The 21,220-nt window shown below is 42.7% G+C and overlaps 1 protein-coding gene across 1 annotated transcript; it reads right to left on the bottom strand.

The window, feature by feature from the left end:
* Positions 1-1,001: 1,001 nt before the first annotated feature.
* On the bottom strand, positions 1,002-19,403 carry slc1a4 (solute carrier family 1 member 4). Its single transcript, XM_083774748.1, has 8 exons — positions 18,802-19,403; positions 15,912-15,954; positions 14,298-14,363; positions 11,404-11,570; positions 9,359-9,592; positions 5,364-5,558; positions 3,753-3,887; positions 1,002-3,205 (listed from the first exon to the last, which is right to left on the bottom strand). The coding sequence occupies exons 1-8, from the start codon at positions 19,320-19,322 to the stop codon at positions 2,968-2,970; spliced, it is 1,599 nt and encodes a 532-aa protein (XP_083630874.1). The 5' UTR covers positions 19,323-19,403; the 3' UTR covers positions 1,002-2,967.
* Positions 19,404-21,220: the final 1,817 nt, after the last annotated feature.

Below are 21,220 nucleotides of genomic sequence, written 5' to 3'. Positions count from 1 at the left end.
CTGCGTCTTACTGGTAATAATAATTATTATAATTATTTATTATTAATCATTTTATTATTGTTACATTAATATAATAATAGTAGGCTAATAGTAGGCCTAATAATAACACACCAAACCACTTTAAAGCAATAATCATTCATTTTCCTGATCCATTTTTATGGCGTTAAACATGTAACAGAGGTCATCAATGCATGTTCACTAAAAAGTGAAAAGACTTCGTATGCCCACCAGCAGCAACAATCCAACAGATTTTGATCAGTCGCCAGAGCCCACGGCCCTATGACCTCCTGAGATACCCTCAGCTCAGTCGAGGGCATGCATGGGCATCTGCATCATCACCTGGTGCATAGTCCAATCTTAATCCATTACACCAGTGGTTCTCAAACATTTTTGAGGGGCGCCTATGTCCAGCTTTGAGGTCTGTGTAAACTGTAAACACAAACATTTAAGACAAAAGTGTGTAAACACAAACATTGAAGAAAAAGTGAGGACGCAAATTGTGATTGGCCAGAATGAGGTGATGTATGATGATACGCCCCTCACTTCTCCCCTAGTTTACCATGGATGGAACCACTAACCACTAACTCTGTGTACAAATGCAACCAAATGAACCCATAAGCGTTCATTTGCCAGTTACGGGCTGTAACTGGCAAATGGTCCGTTGGGTTCCTATAACTATCAGTCATTTAGCTGGGGAGCCCCTGCATAACCCTCAAGGACCACTGGGGGCCCCTGCAGCCCCCTCGAGGACCACTGCATTACTAACCTCGCCTCACCAGGCTTTCCAACTGTATTACACTACTACCATTTAAGGCACACACAAAAAAGGAGCAATACACTGGTTTGGTTTGAATGGTAGACACACAGGGGAACATATTTTAATGTTCAAGGATTTCTGTTACACTAAGACATGGGCATGGCACAGGCACAATCTGTGTATTCCTAATCATAATTAAATAACTGCTAATAAAATACTACAAAAATACAGTACATGTCTAACATAAGGCTTTCAGGAAAATGTAGCCAGAGAGGAAAGAATTAAAAACGGCATAATAAGAATAAGAATACAAACAGATCTGACACCAGATCAGTAGGAAATCTGACATAGAGTAAAAACGATACAAAGAAAATGTTAGAACAATCATAATAAATTAATGGCATATATAATACACGCATCATGTAATGTGCCATTACATGTGATTGGAACAGATAATATTCAACATAATCTACAGTCACAAAACTGGTTGGGTTAAAAGAGGCTTTGTTACCTTATATAAAAGTTATTTGTGAAAAAACGATGATAGTGACACCATTGCATGAGGAATATTCAGACATCGTATAGCCTAACTGAGAACCAAATGAGCTGATAATATCACCTGTATTCTTCTCATTAGCTCCTGATGCTTAATTCTTCAAAATACTTGCTATTTATTTAGTGCTAACGCACTGTCAAGCAGTAACCGATTCGTAGTTATCACTACCAATTTCCGTGTGAAAGATAAAGTGCACATCACAGACCTAGGTCAAATAGATATTGAACAGAATCATGTATGTGGCATGTTCAGTCTTCAAACTTCTAAAGCGGTCCCAAACAAAATCTCAGAAATTTTGCAAGCACTTGCAAAACATTTGCAAAACAGTAGGCTCACACCCTGAGTGTAAATTTAACCACGCCACTCTCACAGTTAAATGAACACTCAAGGATTTTACTGAGCATGAATCCACAAAAATAAAATACAAAATTTGCTCAAGCCTACAGCTTGTTGCCACAAGGGGCAGTAAAGACCAACGCTATTGGTAAAAGTCACACATGTACTTTGGCAGCTTCCTACAAGTCACAACAGAATACTTAAAGGTTTGATCCCACCGGACCCATGCGTCCTTGAAGAAAACACTGACACAACGCTATACCTGCTCACTCCAGTCTCTGGATAACAGTGTAAATACTTAAAAGTGTAAATGTATTCAGATGTAGATGTGCAACAGAAATGGTGAGTTGCATTGTTGAATGAACTTGATAATTGGTACCGTGTTTCTGATTCCTTCACTTAATAAAAAAGTGAAAGTTCAGAGACAAAATTGTAACCAACACAGTATTTTGGACCAAATGGGGTACCATATTGGTCTGTATTGGTAGTATGATGGTCCCAGTTTAACCAACGAGGTAAATTGACCCCAGTACTTAGTAAACATTGATGTCCACACAGAGAGTGGTACAGTAGATGGTTGGAAATGGTTTCCCTCCCGCTAACTTTCCTAAATCTATTAATAATTGTAACTCCCTCTGAGAATTAGAGCTGTATCCTGTAACAGAATACACAAAGGGGGAACAGTTATCATGTTATAGCTTATTTACTGTGTACACTAGCCCCGACAATACATTGTAAAATACTTGTTAATACTTGTGTTAATCTAAGTTCCTGATCAACAGGAATTCTCAAGAAGAGATTTTGGATGTCATGTTTTGGCCGAGGTTGGACATGCTGCTCATCCACTTCGTAGAGTCCAAATTCCATAGATTTTCCCTCCAGGCCAGCGTGTCACTAGTTCAATGGGTCATATGTGGCTTGTATTACACATAAAGGTCAGATAAGGTCCTAGCCTAGTCTTTTAAAGGGTTAATGTTTGACATCATGCGGCAACAGAGGGCAGACTGAACTCTGGCTGCAGCCTGTAAATATTTTCCCCGGACTTTCATATACTACAATGTAAGATAGTGGAAATTAGAAAAATGGCTGTTGGTATATTGACTGATAATAAAAAATAAAACAATAAGATGATCTTACTAAGTAAAGTAGTAATCATTGCACCATACAGTACTGCAGTTATGGCACCTTTGTTTTGTTTACCTCAGAATGACCAGCTAGCTAGCTGAAAGTCAATCAGCAGCGGTATCAGAACCATAGAAAGGTAGAAAGTTTAGGCAGCATGAGGAAACAAAAAGAACGACACACATAATGACAGTGTTCACAGGACAGATTCGATGGCCTCCGGCGTGGCCTCCAAGGCCTTGGTGTGGTGCGTGACGAGAGGCGAGGTCTCATGCTCGGCCAGGGTGTTGGCCTCTACCCTGACCTCCGCAAGTTCCTCCTCGTCCATGGAGGCCTCCAGCTGACGTTTCTTCATCTCCTTCTGGTTGATGTGGTGGAGGATCCCCGCGCCCAGAGCGTCACCTTCCACGTTGACCACAGTGGTGGTTCGATCCCTGTGTGCGTGTGGGGAAGAAAGAGAAGGTCAAAACAAAGCATGGATCTGGATGTTTCACATTTGTGTGTTTAGTTTGGCACACCAAGGAGATTCCATGCAGAATAACTAGGCCCTTGTGGTGACCCACATCTTGAGACTGTGAGAGACATTCACCCAAGAGGTATTGTGCCTTTAAGAGCACGGGGAAAAGATGGAGGACTCAGTGTTTCCGGTTCCGGGTTAAGTGTTGTTGTTGTTATTATTATCAGGGAGTATCTGTAATAACTTTATGTGGAAGCTTCAGTAAACTACTCTACGCAACTTGGGTTTCCTGTCTCGCTGTTTCCATCTCCACACCCTTTACACACTTTCACACACTTGGTATATCCTCAACTAAATGACTGCTGATTGTATGCATGTGCTATGCATGTGCATTGTGCTCTAATGTTTGTACATGTGTGCACCGAACGTGTATGACTGTGTGTGTGTGTGTGTGTGTGTGTGTGTGTGTGTGTGTGTGCGTGCGTGCGTGCGTGCGTGCGTGAGTACTGTGTGTCTCTACTCACACTATCCAATCCACTGCCAGCATGAGTGACAGGTCATTGGTAGGAAGGCCAATGGCCTCCAGGATGATGGCTATGGTGATTATTCCTCCTGCAGGGATACCAGCAGCTCCAACACTGGACGCTGTGGCAGTCACTCTGGAATAACATTCACAGAATGAAGATGAATGATATTATCATTACTTACTGTCTTGTTGTTGTTGTTAGTAGTAGAGGTGGTCTTAAATTGGTAACAAGATGACTCGCCCCGTTTCTGTTTTCCTCCCAGAATTTTCCCCAGTGAGGGGTGGGAGAGGCTGGACAGCAGACGGCTGGACTTTGAATTTCTCTAACTATAAACTTTCATGACAGCAGACAGCCTAAGTACAAATATAATTTATGAAAAGCTACTACAGTAAAGTCTGTTCACAGAAGTTGTTGTAGGATATGTGGGGATTATCTGACGAGGTACCATTTTAGTGGGCAAAACCTTACATACGTATACTAAATAATACTAAATTGTTTATAGGGTCAATATAAGTCAAATAATATAGCCTTTCCACAGGAGTATCTTTTTATATTTTTCCAAAAAGAATACAAACCAATAGCATATTACAAAGTTATCCCCCTCACAAACGGGTCAATTAATTTGCAATGAAGCATGGAAGGAGTTGAGTGAGACTCCTATTGTGACCTAGGGTGAAAAACCTAAACCTCCATATATATTATATAAACACATACAAAGGATTTATAAAACATGTGTTACACCGGGGCTCCACCGGGCGCATCAGCGTCGTGTCTCCGTCACCGTCGCGTCTCCGTCACCGTCGCGTCTCCGTCACCGTCAGGGAATGTTCCCTTTTTAATCAATGAAGGGTGTCTCCACTGCCCGCGTTGTGTTGCGTGACTGCATTAAAATTGCCCCGGTTCGTGTTTTGACGCAACGCGCCTGGTGGAGCCCCGCCGTTAGCAACACGTCAAGTTGAAACTACTAAGATGAACGGACCCATTTGACTTTGACTTTAAAACCCCCTGGTGTGCTTTAAAGAAGGGGTCCACTCCACACCCCAAACCTTATTAGAGTACATGTTCCAGACATACGGTCTGCTAACTCCTACAGGGCCTTTTTGAGATACCATAGCCACGTGCGTGTGTGTGAGTGACACTGTGTGTGTGTGTGTGTGTGTGTGTGTGTGTGTGTGTGTGTGTGTGTGTGTGTGTGTGTGTGTGTGTGAGAGAGAGAGAGAGAGAGAGAGAGAGACAGCAAGAGACAGAGAGAGAGAGAGGCCTCCAGCAGAAGACATAGATCATGGTGTCATGTAAATGGAGACACTGAAGTTGACCCGCTGAGTTCTCCAATATTGACTCTCAGAATTCTGCTGCTTCAAAGACATGCCCTGACATGTTTATTCAATGCATGATGTGCATGTCGTACAACTACCAGCAGGTAGCAGCAGCAACAATAGTAGTAGAAGTAGCAGTAATAGTAGTAGTAGTAGTAATAGTAGTAGTAGTAGTAATAGTAGTAGTAGTAGTAATAGTAGTAGGATTTGCTGCATGCCATTCCATGAATCTATCCTTGTTTCATGTACATTCGAAAAAAAGAAATCTCCTGAAAAAAAAAGAATCACTCACAGGATGGTGAAGATGTGCCCGGCATTGAGCGGAAAGTTGTTGAGCTGGGCGATAAAAACGGCAGCGACGCATTGGAAAATGGCTGCCCCATCCATGTTGACGGTGGCGCCGATGGGCAGGATGAAGCGGCTGATCCGCTTGTCCACGCCGTTGTTCTCCTCCACGCACTTCATCATGGTGGGGAGGGTCGCTGAGCTGTTGGGGGGGGGGTTGGAGAGAGGGGGAAAAGGAGGGAAGGGGGGTGAAAGAGACAATTCATTGATTGATTGAAAGATGCAGAATAGGTACATTTCAAGAACAACTCAATACAAAAACTGTTAACTGTGGACACCATAAAGCATTACACTTGTTTACAATAGGGTCCACCATTTTCAATTCATAGAATAAGAAGCTAGGAGCACAAGAAGCTAGGGATCGACCGATATGCCTTTTTCATGGCCGATGCCGATTAGTGGAGATCAAAGAGCCTGATAACTGATATTATGAACCAATATGCATTTACCCTCATTTCCGGACTATAAGCCGCAGCTTTTTACCCATGATTTGAACCCTGCAGCTTATACAACGGTGCGGCTAATCTATGGATTTTTACAGCTAACGCAGAGCCATCTCAGGCTCTGAGCTAACGTAGCTGCGGTTTATAGTCCGGTGCGGCTTATAGTCCGGTGCGGCTTGTATATGGGATTTTCCCTAAATTTGGCTGGTGCGGCTTATATTCAGGTGCGGCTTATAGTCCGGAAATTACGGTAAGTAAAAATGTTGTTTAATTTGCAGTAACAAATTCCAACAAAATAATTTATTTTAAATGCATTGGAGAACATTTATTGCTTATAAAAAGCATAAAAAGCAAGTGCAACATCCCCCCCCCCCCCCCCCCCCCCCCCAACAAATACAGCTTTTTCTAGTGCAAACATGTACTGTAGCAGCATAATGGAATATAGTAGGCTACTGTATGAAGTGCAGGCTGTGTTTACAGTATAGGGCTGACATCAATATAGGTTGTATTGCAGCATGAGCTTGTAGTTCTGCTGCCCAAAGCCATGTGACCTTGTTGTTTTTACTTCACCACTGTCTACACTCATAGCAGATCACTACTGATCTACACTGCAGGGGTCATCACCATGCAAGCCTGTGACTGACATTTACATAAATATTTGCCACAGACAATACACAATAATCAATAATTTGACCATAAATACATACATCAACTAATGTGCTCCCATTTTTCAAATTCAAAACTCCTACATTGATCATCCATTTATTCCATGAGATTAGACCATAGACCATTTTATGGTTTTATCCAGAATGAAAACATTCTCTGAGGTAAATGAGTTAGTGTACATTTTCCATAATAGCCTATAGCCACTATAATGTTTTACTTAATATGCTACTGGCTGTCCGCAGTGGAAGGGTTTGGGTATACACACAATTGGTGACTTATATATATATATATATATATATATATATATATATATATATATAGGTGAAACATTTGCCTCATTTTCTCAACTGCAGGAAAAATACCTCCCTAGGACTAACCTTTTTAGGTTTCTACAGGTTAGGAACTACATCCGTGACTTTTCTCCCACTTTTGAGAGAGCTACACCTTCATCCCTAGATAAGTTCCTTCTTAATAATATAGAACCAGACGTGAGGGTGTCACATCTTTATGAATCATTTCAAGTGGTAAACCTACCTACTACATCAGCTATTAAGTTGGCATGAGAAAATGGGGACTTCAATTTCAGACGAGCTCTGGGAACAAGCCTTGAAGAAGTTAATGCGTGCTCTATCAACTCCAGACATTGCCTTATCCAGTTTCGAGTCATACATAGACTGCATTATTCCAAATTAAAATTGCATAACATATTCCCACATTTCCCAGATATTTCTTCGCGCTGTGACAAAAGTAATGCAATAGATGCAAATCTTCTTCACAGCTTCGCCCTTTGCCCTCGGATACAAAGATACTGGATTAAGATATTTGAGACACTCTCTGATATTTTGAATATTCATATTGACCCCGATCCTGTACTAATTATTCTGGGTTTGTCAGACTCCATGCCTATGTTGACGAGAGCACAGAAACAACTCTTCTCATATGGTCTGATTACAGCAAAAAACACACTCCTGCATTTAAGCATTGGCTAAATGAAATGACTAGTACACTTCATCTTGAGAGAATAAAGTATTTCCTGAGAGACAAGGAGAAACAATTTGATAAGGTTTGGCTGCCCCTTGTCCGTTACTTGAGTAGAAACAATTAATAGACAGGATACCACTGATATGGTTGACTGTACGCCATTTTCTTTTCAGATGTTTTCCATGAGCATTTCATCATCTTACTATTTTATTCTATAGTATGCGGTGTCACTGAGCAGTATGGGTGGGAGGGTTGGGGGTTTTCTTTCTCTTTTCTGTCTTTGTATTTTTTCCTTTTTGTTTTCTATAAAAAAAAAATACAATTTATAATCTATATAACCTATTTGACAAAAACAAATGCTACTGGCTGTCTTCTTCTTGGAAAAATATAAAAAGATACTCCAATGGAAAGGCTATATTATTTTACTTATATTGACCGTTGTGAATTAATTAGCAAACTGGACATTGCGACTGAATGTTTCCTTTATATCCTCGTGTTGGGCTTATGTTTTCGCCAAATTTGTGTTGTTTCAGTCATAAGTGCAGCTCCGTTTAGTTGTGCTTCACGTTCCACAGCCGTCTGCCTTGACTTCTGTGTGTGCTGACTGCGTTATTTAACTTAAGCAGTCAAACTGATCACAAACCAATGATGTTCGTTTGATGTGTTATATCACAATCAAATATCACAATGCGACAATATCATTATGCTTACAATATTAATCATTCTGTTTTAAGTTAATAGTAGTGGTAAAATGGAAACTATATTTTTGGGGTAGTTAATCATTCAGTCTATCCACTATTGAGAGTATGTTCTCTCTTTAATTACAGCAGCAGTATTTATTTTAGAAGCTTAAGTCCTTGTATCAGTCTTGAATAGATTAGTAAAGATACTGAGATATACAAAAGGGGGCAGTAATGCAACTATTAAGGATGCAAACTGCCATAATACCGCATGAAGAAGAAGGATCAGTAAATCTGTGTTCTACAGAATGGGTCTAGAGACAAAAAGTCAGGCTATCTATTCAGCCAGGCTTGCTGATCCCGGCTCGCCAAATCCGCCAATTCTGAGCCTCGCTTGGCTTTAGTGGAATGGAATAAACCAGGATTGAAAAAGCCTGGTTTTGGCCTAAATCCTGGATTAGTTAATCCAAGTTTCGTGAAACAGGCCCCTGGTGTTCTATTAGAAAGCATGCACAGAAAGCAGTATGAGTGAGAGACAGAATGAGTTCAGTTCATAGCAGGGTAAAATGAACTTGTTGAGATAGTATTACTGTGTGTGTGTGTGTGTGTGTGTGTGTGTGTGTGTGGGGGGGGGGGGTACTAAGTTACCATCCTACATACTCTGCCTATGTATTTCTTATTTACCCAACGACAACCCCAATTTACAATTACAATTTAGGCATTTAGCAGACACTTTTATCCAGAGAGATGTTCATGAATGCACCCGTTATCACGCCATGCACGCTCACTCCACTCACGCATGTGAAGACTTCTTTTCTGCTCCGTGCGGGCACAAACCTCTGGGCACAATAAACTATTCTTTTGATGGATTCCCAGCACTACATAAAGCAGATCTTACGCCATATTTTATTTACCTATACATATACATACACATTTCCTGTATACAGTACACCTTTCCCACCCTACCTACAAACCTAGCTACTTTGTCTGCTTTGATTGATTCATTGATTGATTGATTGATTGACAGACTGACAGACTGACTGACTGACTGACTGATTGATTGACTGACAACTGATAACAAAAAGCCCTTGCTGTCTTACACACTAACATCCAACTTGCTTAATCCATACCTATTTATTTAGTTGAGGAAGAGAAGCATGGCGTGTGAGTACCTGGAGCAGGTGGCGAAGGCGGTGGTGAACGGTGTGATGAGTCCCGACAGGAAGCTGTAGGGATTCAGCCTGGTGAAGGCGAAGTATATGAGAGGCAGGACGATGCCTCCGTGGATGATGTGACCCAGGATGGAGGCGAAGATGTACTTCCCCAGGCTGGTGACCAGGAGGACCACGTCCTCCATCTCCACGATCTTACTGCCCACCAGGAACATGATGCCCACGGGAACGTACCTGACAGAGGAGGAGGCACGCCCGTTAGGAACTTAGTAGTAGTTTGTGACAAGGTTCATTAAATAGGGTTAGGAAGCGAAGACCGTACGGTGGACTCCATGTTGCTCCCTGGAAGGAAATTGAGACCAAGGAAGCTGAACGCGGAAGTGTTGGCTGCATATAGCCCATTGCGCATGTTTCTTTCCTTCCAGAGAGTCCACCATACGGTCTTTGCTTCCTAACCTCATTTGATTAACCTTGGTTCGAGAGAGAACAGACAAAAACAGACATAAAGAAGATGATATTTATAATAATAATTTTTTGGAAAAAAGGACAATAGACAGTCATTCCATTTTTATTTGAGTTGAATGTGCTCTTGTGTGAATTTCTTTCCACTGGTGTCACTAAAATGAATTAATGAGTCCCCTTTTCCTATCCTGTTGCTTCAATAAATCAATATTATAACCACCAATTTAGTGTTGCCACCAGACAGAACAAACATTGGATCATGCATGAGAGAGAACATCCAGCTGTATCCAGGGTGTGCATGCGTGTGTGCATGCGTGTGTGTGTGTGTGTGTGTGTGTGTGTGTGTGTGTGTGTGTGTGTGTGTGTGTGTGTGTGTGTGTGTGTGTGTGTGTGTGTGTGTGTGTGCAATTCCTGCTTCCTGCTGTCAAAATATGACCCCCCAGTCAAAAAAACACTTGAAATAGACACTCATGCTTTCCAAGGTGTGATTTGGGGTCCTAAGGATGAATACAAAATGAATATCAACATCTTAAAACCAAAATGTTGAATTGTGGGTTTGAGCTCACATGCCCTTTTGATGTAAATCAAAAGGGGGGGGGGGTAACTACCTGTGAGTGGGGAGTGTTGGCTGGGAGGAGGAGTAGGACTACGGCCCTATACGCCCTCTCTGGGGGGGGGGGGGGGTAACTACCTGTGAGTGGGGAGTGTTGGCTGGGAGGAGGAGTAGGACTACGGCCCTATACGTCCTCTCTGGGGGGGGGGGGGGGTAACTACCTGTCAGTGGGGAGTGTTTGCTGGGAGGAGTAGGACTACGGCCCTATACGTCCTCTCTGGGGGGGGGGGGGGGGTAACTACCTGTCAGTGGGGAGTGTTGGCTGATGAATGAATATCAACATCCTAATACTGGGGGGTTAAATCGTGACAGACAAAATATGACCCCCCAGTCAAAAAACACTTTTTTGAAATAGACTACCTGTCAGTGGGGCTGCATAAGGGTGGCAGCGGGGGCAGTGTCTTGAGTGTACAGGGTTTGATGAGGTCTGGCCATATATGAAGCAGGTCTTGAGTGTACAGGGTTTGATGAGGTCAGATCAACATATGGAATGTCAGAACAGGTCAGCTCCATATATAGATATCTAGGGGTGGCAGCGAAGGCAGACATGCTGCGTTAACACGAACATTGAATGCAATTGACAATGAATGGCCATCTTTGAGTGTTTGTGTAAACACAAACATTGTGTAAATACAAACATTGACGACAAAGGTGAAGACGCAAATTGTGATTGGCCGGAATGAGATGTATGACGATGTATGATGATAAGAGCGCCCCTCACTTCACACGGCTGTGATTTTTATGTTTATGATTGAGAGTATATTGTATTGCGACCGGTAGAAGGTGAAAAGTCGACATCTGCTGGGTCATTAATAAGAACTGCATGCTGAAAGAGAACCCAGAAGAGAGCTTCAGGTCCAGCGCCATGTGTGCATGGGAGCCACTCACCACATGATCCAGGACACCAGGACCATGGTGGGGGGGTTTGCCCCTTCCTGTGTACCTGTGCGTGTGCATGGGAGCCACTCACCACATGATCCAAGACACCAGGACCATGGTGGCTTCGTTGAAGGCGTTGAAAAAGCGGATAAGCTCCTCCCCCTCGTCTCCCAGCTTCCTCAGCGCCACACCAAACACCATGGCGAACAACACCAGACCCAGGATGTTCATACCATCTGGCTCTGTACCCACCGGCACCTGGAGGACACAACATAATACAATAATGATACTAAAATAAAATATTCAGGAACCCCCACTACAACCCCTGGGGCTCCCCGGACCACACTTTGAGATCCCCTGGGTTAAAGGAGCCAGACAAGGGCTTTAGTGGATGACATGATGTGAGAGCAGAGAGGACAGGACAGACTGAGTCCCTCATTGTCCTGAGCTGTCCCAGTGTACGCTAGCTTCATCCCTCCCCATGTCCCCAGCTAACTTCCCATGGCAGCCTGTACTGTTAGCCGTGTACATAAGAGTCAGTGCCAAGAATGTATGGCACAAGTTGCTGCCTAATTCTAGGTCAATGGATGGTCCCAGGTGACAGTATCCCCATTTTATAGGGATACTAGGGTCCAATGTAGCAATGGATTCTTGCTCATTGCTCAATTCTGTGTAATGCACACAGAATGCTCTGACACACAGAGTCAAATGTGCACACATACCTCTCAATTCAAACAAGCCAAATCAAACAAAATGGAGGTAATGGACAGCGGCCCACAGAGCCTTTCCATGGCAGCCATATTGACATGAAATAGCAAGGTAAACAGTAACACAGGTGGTGTTACCAATCCTCCCAATTAAGGTGCCCAGCTGAAAAGTGAGGATGCAAATTGTGATTGCCAGAATCTTCCTTTTCTTCCTTTTTGTAATATTATTATTCTTTTTTAAGACAATAAATAAATAAAGCAGGACATTTACTTGACCGTTAAAAACAGGTCTGTGACCCAATGTTTGGGAAAAACTGTTCAAAGAAACTCATCACATAACATCCTCATGCCCAGTCCAGCCTCCGCCATGTCTGAGTGCACCGGGACAAAAGCCCAGTGGTCATTTTGGAACGGATGCCCAGTCCTGCACTGGACCAGCAGCCAGCTGGGCAGCACCTCACACACACACACACACACACACACACACACACACACACACACACACACACACACACACACACACACACACACACACACACACACACAGACAGACAGACAGACAGACAGACAGACAGACAGACAGACAGACAGACAGACAGACAGACAGACAGACAGACAGACAGACAGACAGACAGACAGACAGACAGACAGACAGACTCTTTACTTTCATACTGTACAACTTGATAATTATTTTCCTCTTGATAAAATGAAGGATTAGGCCTACTTGTTAATTACTTCAGCATTAACACATTCTTGATTATGACTCCAGCAAATGTTACTCTATCCTATTTGTTCACTCTCCAAGCAGACCGTACAAACCCTCATACGGCACTGGTCATGCAATGCCATCCTAAAGAGCGTCGCAGTCCCGCCCCCTTTCATGACGACGAGTGGCCCGGAAGAATGAATTCAAGTCATTTTTGTTAAGTATTCCTTAAATCAATGATCTACCTATAAGCTCTCACTGGTGTCCTCATCCATTACCACCGCCCACAACGTGCTTATTCAGTGAATTAGTACCCATGAGTGACTGTACACACTGCTGCTCTCCTCTGTCCATGAGTGACTGTACACACTGCTGCTCTCCTCTGTCTATTGAGTGACTGTACACACTGCTGCTCTCCTCTGTCTATTTACACACTTTTCACACCATGTCCTTAATAACGTTGTTCTAATGCTCTACCAAGCGGACAACAAGGTATGGAACGGACCGCAGGACAAACACAAGCTGTCCAAGGGGCCACGCTGTTAGTAACTGTCCCTTTCCCCAATTGCATAATGCATTATATGTATTAATTTTTGAGGGACGCTAGCCCCTCCTATATCCAGCTTTCCACAAACTTTGTCCTACACAAACATTATAGTTCCCATTGACAATGAATGGAGAATTTTACGTCAGTGTCTGAGCAAATAGACATCGCGGATAACGGCAGTGATGAAATGGGAGCCCATAGTGTCTATTTTACATCATGATGATGTACGATAATAAGAGCACCCCCTTCACACAGGTGTGATTATATTATCATTGGCCAATATTGCCAAGAATTGCCACAATCTATACCCAAAACATGTTTGGGAAAAAGATTGTCCAGGGACCAAAACATGTCCAAACGCATCTATATATTTTTTTATAATACCTATAATACTGTAAATACATATTTTTATGTTGCTCCTATGGTGTGAACTGTCTAGAAGAGTGTGTTCAACCGTAGCTAATCTCGGGAACCAGTTGATTGATCAACGGCGGACGTCTTGTGCATGCTGCCAGTACCATAAGTAAATCCCAGAATAGTTTTCACATATTGTGAATTGTCTTTGCTGATCCATCTACCGACCATCAGTCTTGTCCAAATATGGAGTTCCACACTGATTCCATTAACGTGACGTCCTCATCATAACGTCAGAGATCTACAGATTACAGCTACATTGTAAGTGAGACAGGTTCTAAGAACCTCTAATAGACCCCATCTTGTGTAGTGATTATGTATCTGTCTCTTGCATGTAAACACTACAGTGGGTCATGTTGCATGCAGGCACATGACTCTAGTTTGACTTAGCCTCACGTGATAATGTAACTCTTGGACACACACACAGCGTGCGTGTGTGCGTGCGTGCGTGTGTGCGTGTGTGTGTGTGCATGCGTGCTTGTGTGTGCATGTGCTTGCTTGCTTGCGTATGTATGTGCGTAAGAGTGTCCTTGTGTATGTGACTGTGTGTGAGTGATGTCACAATAACATGTTTGATGTACAGTATGCTGTGGGCAGGTTCTGTTCCATACCTTTTGGTAAAGCATGGTTCCATTGGTATCGTTTCCCACGGCAACCATCTTGTAGTCTGTGGCGTACTGTATCATGAAAGAGAAAGAAAGATACCAAACAGGACATTGTTTTATGTAGTTAATTCACTCCGCAAACATCCACCATTTGAGCACAAATCAACACCACATTTACTTTCTTTTGAAAGAAAGAAATGGCTGGAGCAATGGGCAGATATGTAGGCTATACAGTAAAGAAAAAAGAAAAAAAGGAAAAATAAAAATAAACTAATAACAATATTTAAATTAAAGGAATTATGCTTGGTACTCTGTGTCTGTCTTTCTACTGTGAATCGAGTGCCCAAGATATAGTTAGACAGACAGAGACATCCTGCTGTGCCTCTCCTCAATGCCAACCTGTTGAATGGGAAATTACGGGGAGGGAAGTTCAGTATTTGGGCATGCAAGTAAACACACATGTTATGTAATTATGGAAATGACAACACACTTGCAAGAACAGATAACAGTGTGGATCACCGTTATCATCCACTTTTCCAGTTACACTCACAAACATAATTTCTGTTCCATCCAGCTTCCTTATGAAGACACAGATCATAGTCACATGACAAACAGCATACAGGGCCTTTTTAATGTCCCTGAAACAGCTGCATGTCATCATATTTAAATCTCCCCTCTTTTTACTAGTCTTGGTCTCATCCAATGCTGGAATCCAGCTAGCGGAGGCTACCAATGTATAAAATTGAGGGGAGGCAGTGAACTTTTTGGCCTCCGTGAACTCGATTACTCCACTCTGAGTACTTAGTATGTGAGCATTCATGTGTTTCTATGCCTCCATGTGTATATCTCAATATGTGCGTGCGTGCGTGCGTGCTTGCGTGTTCGTTCACGCATAACCACGTACGTCCCTCTACCCAAATATTGAACTCCCCCCACCCCCTCTGCACGCACGCACACGCACGCACGCACACGCACACACACACACACACACACACACACACACACACACACACACACACACACACACACACACACACACACACACACACACACACACACACACACACACAGCCTAATTCAGCCTCAACAGACAATTGTGCAATTCTGAGAACCAGCGTCCAAGGTTCCACCAAGCAGCTTGTTGCTAGGCTGGCTGGAATGGAACGGGTTCCCTGGTAACAATTGGTGGTGGGGGAAACAGAGGGAGGCATTTGGACAGGCGGGTGAGTGGCAGAGGGCAGCAGTCTTTATTTGGAGACGCTCTCCATTAAGAGATATTACGAGGCACTTGCAGCTACAGCTGGAATTTATAACTGTGAATGAAGTTGTGGAGGTTCAGGTGTATAGCCTACTACAGTGGGTGGAGTCTAAAGGTGAGAGCTCAGAATGGAGCTGCATTGAGTGTAAAACACTTTGGTTCCCAAGAGAACTTTGTTCATTTCAGCAAGACCTGACTGCCAAAGCTGAAAAACACTGACTTTGTTTAAAAAATTATATTGGACTATCACACATATAACCACAAAATCCAATATTGCTTGGGCTCTAATTTCTGTTTTGGACAAACTCACAGCTTGGCATGAGACCAGGTTGGATGGAGTGGAGTAAACTGGTGTAACTTACAGAACGGAAAGCAGCAGCCACCAAGTTAGCTGGGAACAAATTCCTGAAACACAAATAAGAAGGGAAGAGAAAAGGTTATACAAATGTGAAATTCAATAACAATTGCAACTTTTGACTATATCTCAGACCCTTAGGCAGCTGATAAGCACTGAGAAATCCTCTAGTAATGTCTAATCCATTCAAATCCCTGAGCAAACCTCCAAGATTCCCAAGGCCTACACAGTGTGCTGACCAACCCTGATAAATCGCTAGCCATCAAACTGCTCTGTGCAGTTTAGATTTATTCCCCATTTATTATCCACCTGGATATTTGGCACCCTCAAACTCTCTGATAGAATGGGATTAGAGCAGCATGTGTCTGCATTGAACCTCCACTCTTCGGTCCATAGTTGACTAAACAGAGTGACATAAATCAGTGCTATTGAACATCTTTTACGTCTGTGTGTTAATTAAACTAACAACCTCTAACAACCTCTTCCCATCTCATTCAAGTAATTGACAATATATAAAGTCCCAACACCAACTTTGAACATTTTGGAGTTAGGTGGTTTCTTCCCGACAGCATAAGTATACTAATCATCATTGTAGAATCAGTCCCTTGTGCACTGACTCCTGTCTATGACTCCTATCACATGACAGGGGATCAGGAGGATTAATCTACTGGGGAACTAGAATTGTGAGCCAAGCCAATGTGGTTTTCCCACACAGCCTGTGGGTACTAGAGCTCCATGGAATTTTAGTCCAACATTGTAATGGACCTTGCAATATTTAACAAATACCACTAGACTTGCTGTGTTATTACACGACCATATAGCGGTCTGGCATTTTTAGCCCATTGACTATAATGAGTCATGAACTGTATAGTGTATACTTGACATTCATTTCCCAAAGCATTATCGTAGTTTGGAATTTTGAGAAAGCCACTATATTCCGTTAATTTCAGTACGGTCGATATGAAAATCTACTTGCAGACCTGCAACTTGTTGGTGATGCAGTAGGTCCTCCTCCCTTCCTTTGTGTTAAAGTTACGATGCCATTGCATTTTAAGCATGGATTGATTTGAAGAGACTAGCTGAAAATAGTCCCTGAAGAAAGTATTATAATATGTTTGGTTTGTAATGACTGGAGGGAAATGTAAACATGTTATGTACAGTACACAAACTCCCAATCTGGTGTGGGTCCTTTAATTAATGTTAGTATAAAGCAGGAAATAATGACATCTTAAGTTCTTATTTACACTATCAAGTTAATGGTGATTGATTTTTGTTGTTTTGTTTTGTAAAATATATATTCTGACAGTAATCATATACTGTACATTACATATAGAGTGGCTGTTCAATAACAGAGATCTCCCTGTCTCTCCAGTTTTTTTGTAAACAGAACATTACATTTCAATTTGGGATAGCAATTTCATCCAATCAGGAAAGAGAACTCACAGGATACAAAATAAATTGGATTTGATGAGAACACACCTGAAAACATATTTTCTTTTTTTATTATAGAGCTGGAGAGACAGGGAGACCCCCTGTTACTGAACATACCTATATCAATGATTACAGTCAGAATATATAGACCAAATAAATATCACTTAAAGCAAATTGAACACTGACATTTTCATTGCATTAAAAACACAACACAACTTTGTTGTGTTCTTCGTTGTGTTTCAATACACCTTGTTGTGTATTGGGGCTAGGTGAGAACCATGTGTTATATAGCCTCCTACACTCCCTACCTATAGTGTCTATTTCTCCACCAGTCTCTCTCCTCAGAAGATAATTGCTCTTTCCACCCTGATTACATCATCATAAGTTGGGTCTTAGCCATATCCATTATCATCTAACAAGTAAATTAAAGTAAATGTAAAAATCGTTTTTATTATTTACATCTCGAAAATTCAGTGAGATAAATTATTGATTATAGTAGACCATCCATCCCACTCTTCACATTTGAAAGTCTTCAACTGCAGCTGTGTCTAATAGCTGATAGGTCACAGTTAGTTATTGATCTTCATTGTGAACAATGAGTATGTTGTGCCCTCCATAAGATCTGGCCTGCAATACATCCTGTCATCCTGTTTGAATAGCTGCAGATTTCTTTGGAACTGTCAGCCTGTTCTAGTGGAGGAAGTGTTTGCCTTTAGCCAGTATTACAATAACATACCACCAATATTGGCAATATGTTGGATGTAATGACATTGTATGAGGGAAAGGGGGAACTGCAAACAGCACTGCAGTATTACAGCATGGTTGTGTATAGTGCTGTCCAGCCAGTAATGCAGGGAGAAAGGAGAGAGCAGGGGGAGGGTTGGGGTTAAGAGAGTGTCCATGTCTAATTGTAGACGTTGTTGATATACACTGCCCCATCCATTAGAGAGCTCTCCCCTTTAAATGCACATCACAGACACACAGTCAATGCCACTCTGTATTACTGGGCATGCGCTGAGGCATCCATGTGCGTACCGCTAACCTATATTCTTATTGCCCGAGGATCGAGGAGCGAGGAGAGAAGCATGTGTGTATGATAATGTGCCATGCTCTATCAATTGACTACGGCTTCTACAATTGTAAGATTTGAGATTAGTTTTCAATTGTGAACACTTTTAAGTACTATTGTATATCAAACACAACGTGTCAGGTCAGGACCGTGACCGTCCATCGGGTCTATTTAAACGAGTAGCCAGCAAGCCAGGCCTATCTCGTAAAACCTATTGTCTGTGTGTGCCACGCCACCTTGCCCTGGTATGGTGTTCATTCATGGCATGGCATAGCTGTAGGCTACTGTTACTCTAGCGGCTATCCTATTCACGTCATGTGCTTAAGTTGCTTTTAATGAAAAAAGAAAGACAGACAGAGATATTGGGCTATTCATCATCATCAATTAGTGACATTACCTCGCCAGGTCTAAAAACGAGTCAACTGTCTCCTTGTTTGTGCTGAGCTTCTCCAAGTGCAAGTTGTTGCTGTTCAGGCCACCTGCACCCACACCGGGCTTAATGATGAACGCCAGCGCCACGCCAATGCAAGAGGCGATGAGGGTGGTCACCAAGAAGTAGGCGACGGCGATTCCCCCCAGTTTCCCCAGGGAGCGGGTGTCCAGGCTGGCAGCGCCAGAGACCAGGCTGCACACCACCAGGGGCAAGATGATCATCTTGAGCATCCTCAGCAGCATCTCGCCGGGAAAGGCGAAGTAAGTCATCTGCGCCTTGGTGAGATTCATGTTCCGGACCATCATGCCCAGTCCGACGCCTACCAGGACCCCCGACACCGTCAGGATGACCATCAGGTTCCGCTTCAGGAACGCTATTAACTTGGCGTTGAAGCTTTTCTTCTCTTCTCCCTTCTCCGACAAGATTCGGTCAGTGGACGTGGAGTTTGGCATGGCGTGCCCGTTAATGTCGATTTTGTTCTCCATCTTTCCCGTGCAAAATGTTCCCACTGTCTGTGTGAGAAGAACCGTACAGGGCTTTGTGTCACGGGCTGCAGCAGCGTGGGTGTGCGGACTGCACTGGAGGAACGGCCGGCGGTTCACTACTGCTGCTGTCAAAAGCAACGTGCGTCTTCACCAATAGAGAAAGAGCGGCACGACATTAAAGGAAGAATCTGGATCCCATTCACGGAAGAGACGATCGCTATATGATTGGCTAGTTGGTTGTCAGGGATCAGTAGCACCAGAGCCTGTAGTGTGGAGAAATAATTTAACACACACACGTACACACCTGTCAGATCTGTGTTTTTTTTTCTTCTTCTTTTTCTTCAAATCAATAGGCATATTGGCTAGCCTTATATTAGTGGACATATTGGATAATGATATTCCACACAGTCAAAACAATAGCTATATACATTTAGTGGCGTCAGAAGTTGCCTGACAACCAACTAAACCAATCACAGCAACAGCCTTTCTAGGCTATGGGACTGATACAAATATCCATTACCCATTAGCCGCCAGGGCATGCGCACATTCTTTGACAAATTTATGAAGAGCAAATGATGCAACAGTGGGAGAAATTGCTAGGGTCTCTAGACTCATATCCCCCGAAGGAGCGGGGCGGGGGACCGGGTATAGGGCAGACCAGGACAATGCAGGCTCTTAAAATACATTGTTTCAATCCATGTAGGCTATTCCTTCACTTAAGACAAGTCCTAATGTTGGGCCTAGTGCTCAGATTTAGACAGCCCAAAATATAACACCTAAACAATATGCTCATTAAGATTGTTACTTATTTCATGAACTGATATGGCAGTTATTATAATGACCATCTCGTCAGATTCATAACCACCGCGAGCCGGTTGCGGCCAGACACCATACAAATACTTTGTTCCTAAAATAACCACAACAGCTGCCTAAAAGTGGAGAAGCCCTGGGCTTACCTCGCTGTCTGTGCTATTCCTAATCCATTCAACACTGCCTGTCACTGACTAGCCTTTTAAGGTCTCATAAGGACTTACAGTTACCGCCAGGTCAGTGTAATTAATTATCTCGTGGAACAGAAAACGAGCAATAGCTGAATTCAGCACACTTTTCTACTTTTTTCAGGCACATTAAAGTCAGGTGTCAGCGACTCAGCACCATGGCCAGCGCTTCGTCTCACAGAGGGCGCTATAATCTCTCTTTTTAACAACAGGTTAGATAACAATAAATAATGTCTATTTGTCTACTACATGAAAATAAAAATGCTGCTATTAAAGACATACAACTGCAAGAAAGAGAAATGTCTTTATCCAAGACATGAGAAGGCAAATAAGATTTGTAAGATTTGACATATTTGTCCATCATGTGTTAATCATTATGGCTTAAGTTGCACTCCTTACAAAACGCCTCTAGATGGCGATTTTGTGAAGCTATTCGACTCGTGTGTGTGTGTGTGTGTGTGTGTGTGTGTGTGTGTGTGTGTGTGTGTGTGTGTGTGTGTGTGTGTGTTGTAGGCCATAGTGCCATACCCTCTCAAAATATATTTCGCCTAGGCAATGTCGGCATGCTCGTTTTGTTGTAACTCACTCACGAGTCACGACGGGCGAGAAAGATAAATGCATAATTGTTAGCCTACGTGGAATGAATGCATTAGGCTAAAACATGATTGAAGTAGATATATTATTATAACATAGGTTGCAATGACGGCAAAAGTGGATTTGGTTACCACGTTTATAGTCTACAGACTCTACTTTGGAGAAGAGTAGAATAACTTGCTTCAACAGGAGAGATCAGTCACTACCCAGTACCCAGCCCCACAGAGCCCCTTCCACTCACAACTGCATGTCCCGAGAGCTGGAAATAACCGCCGGCAGTGGAGTATGAGTCATTGTTTAACGGTG

This window comes from Protomyctophum parallelum (assembly GCF_964188405.1).
Source record: "Protomyctophum parallelum genome assembly, chromosome: 10".
Taxonomy (NCBI): Eukaryota; Metazoa; Chordata; class Actinopteri; order Myctophiformes; family Myctophidae; genus Protomyctophum; species Protomyctophum parallelum.
The sequence above is the reverse complement of the archived record's forward strand: the minus strand, read 5'-3'. Positions and strand labels throughout refer to the sequence as shown.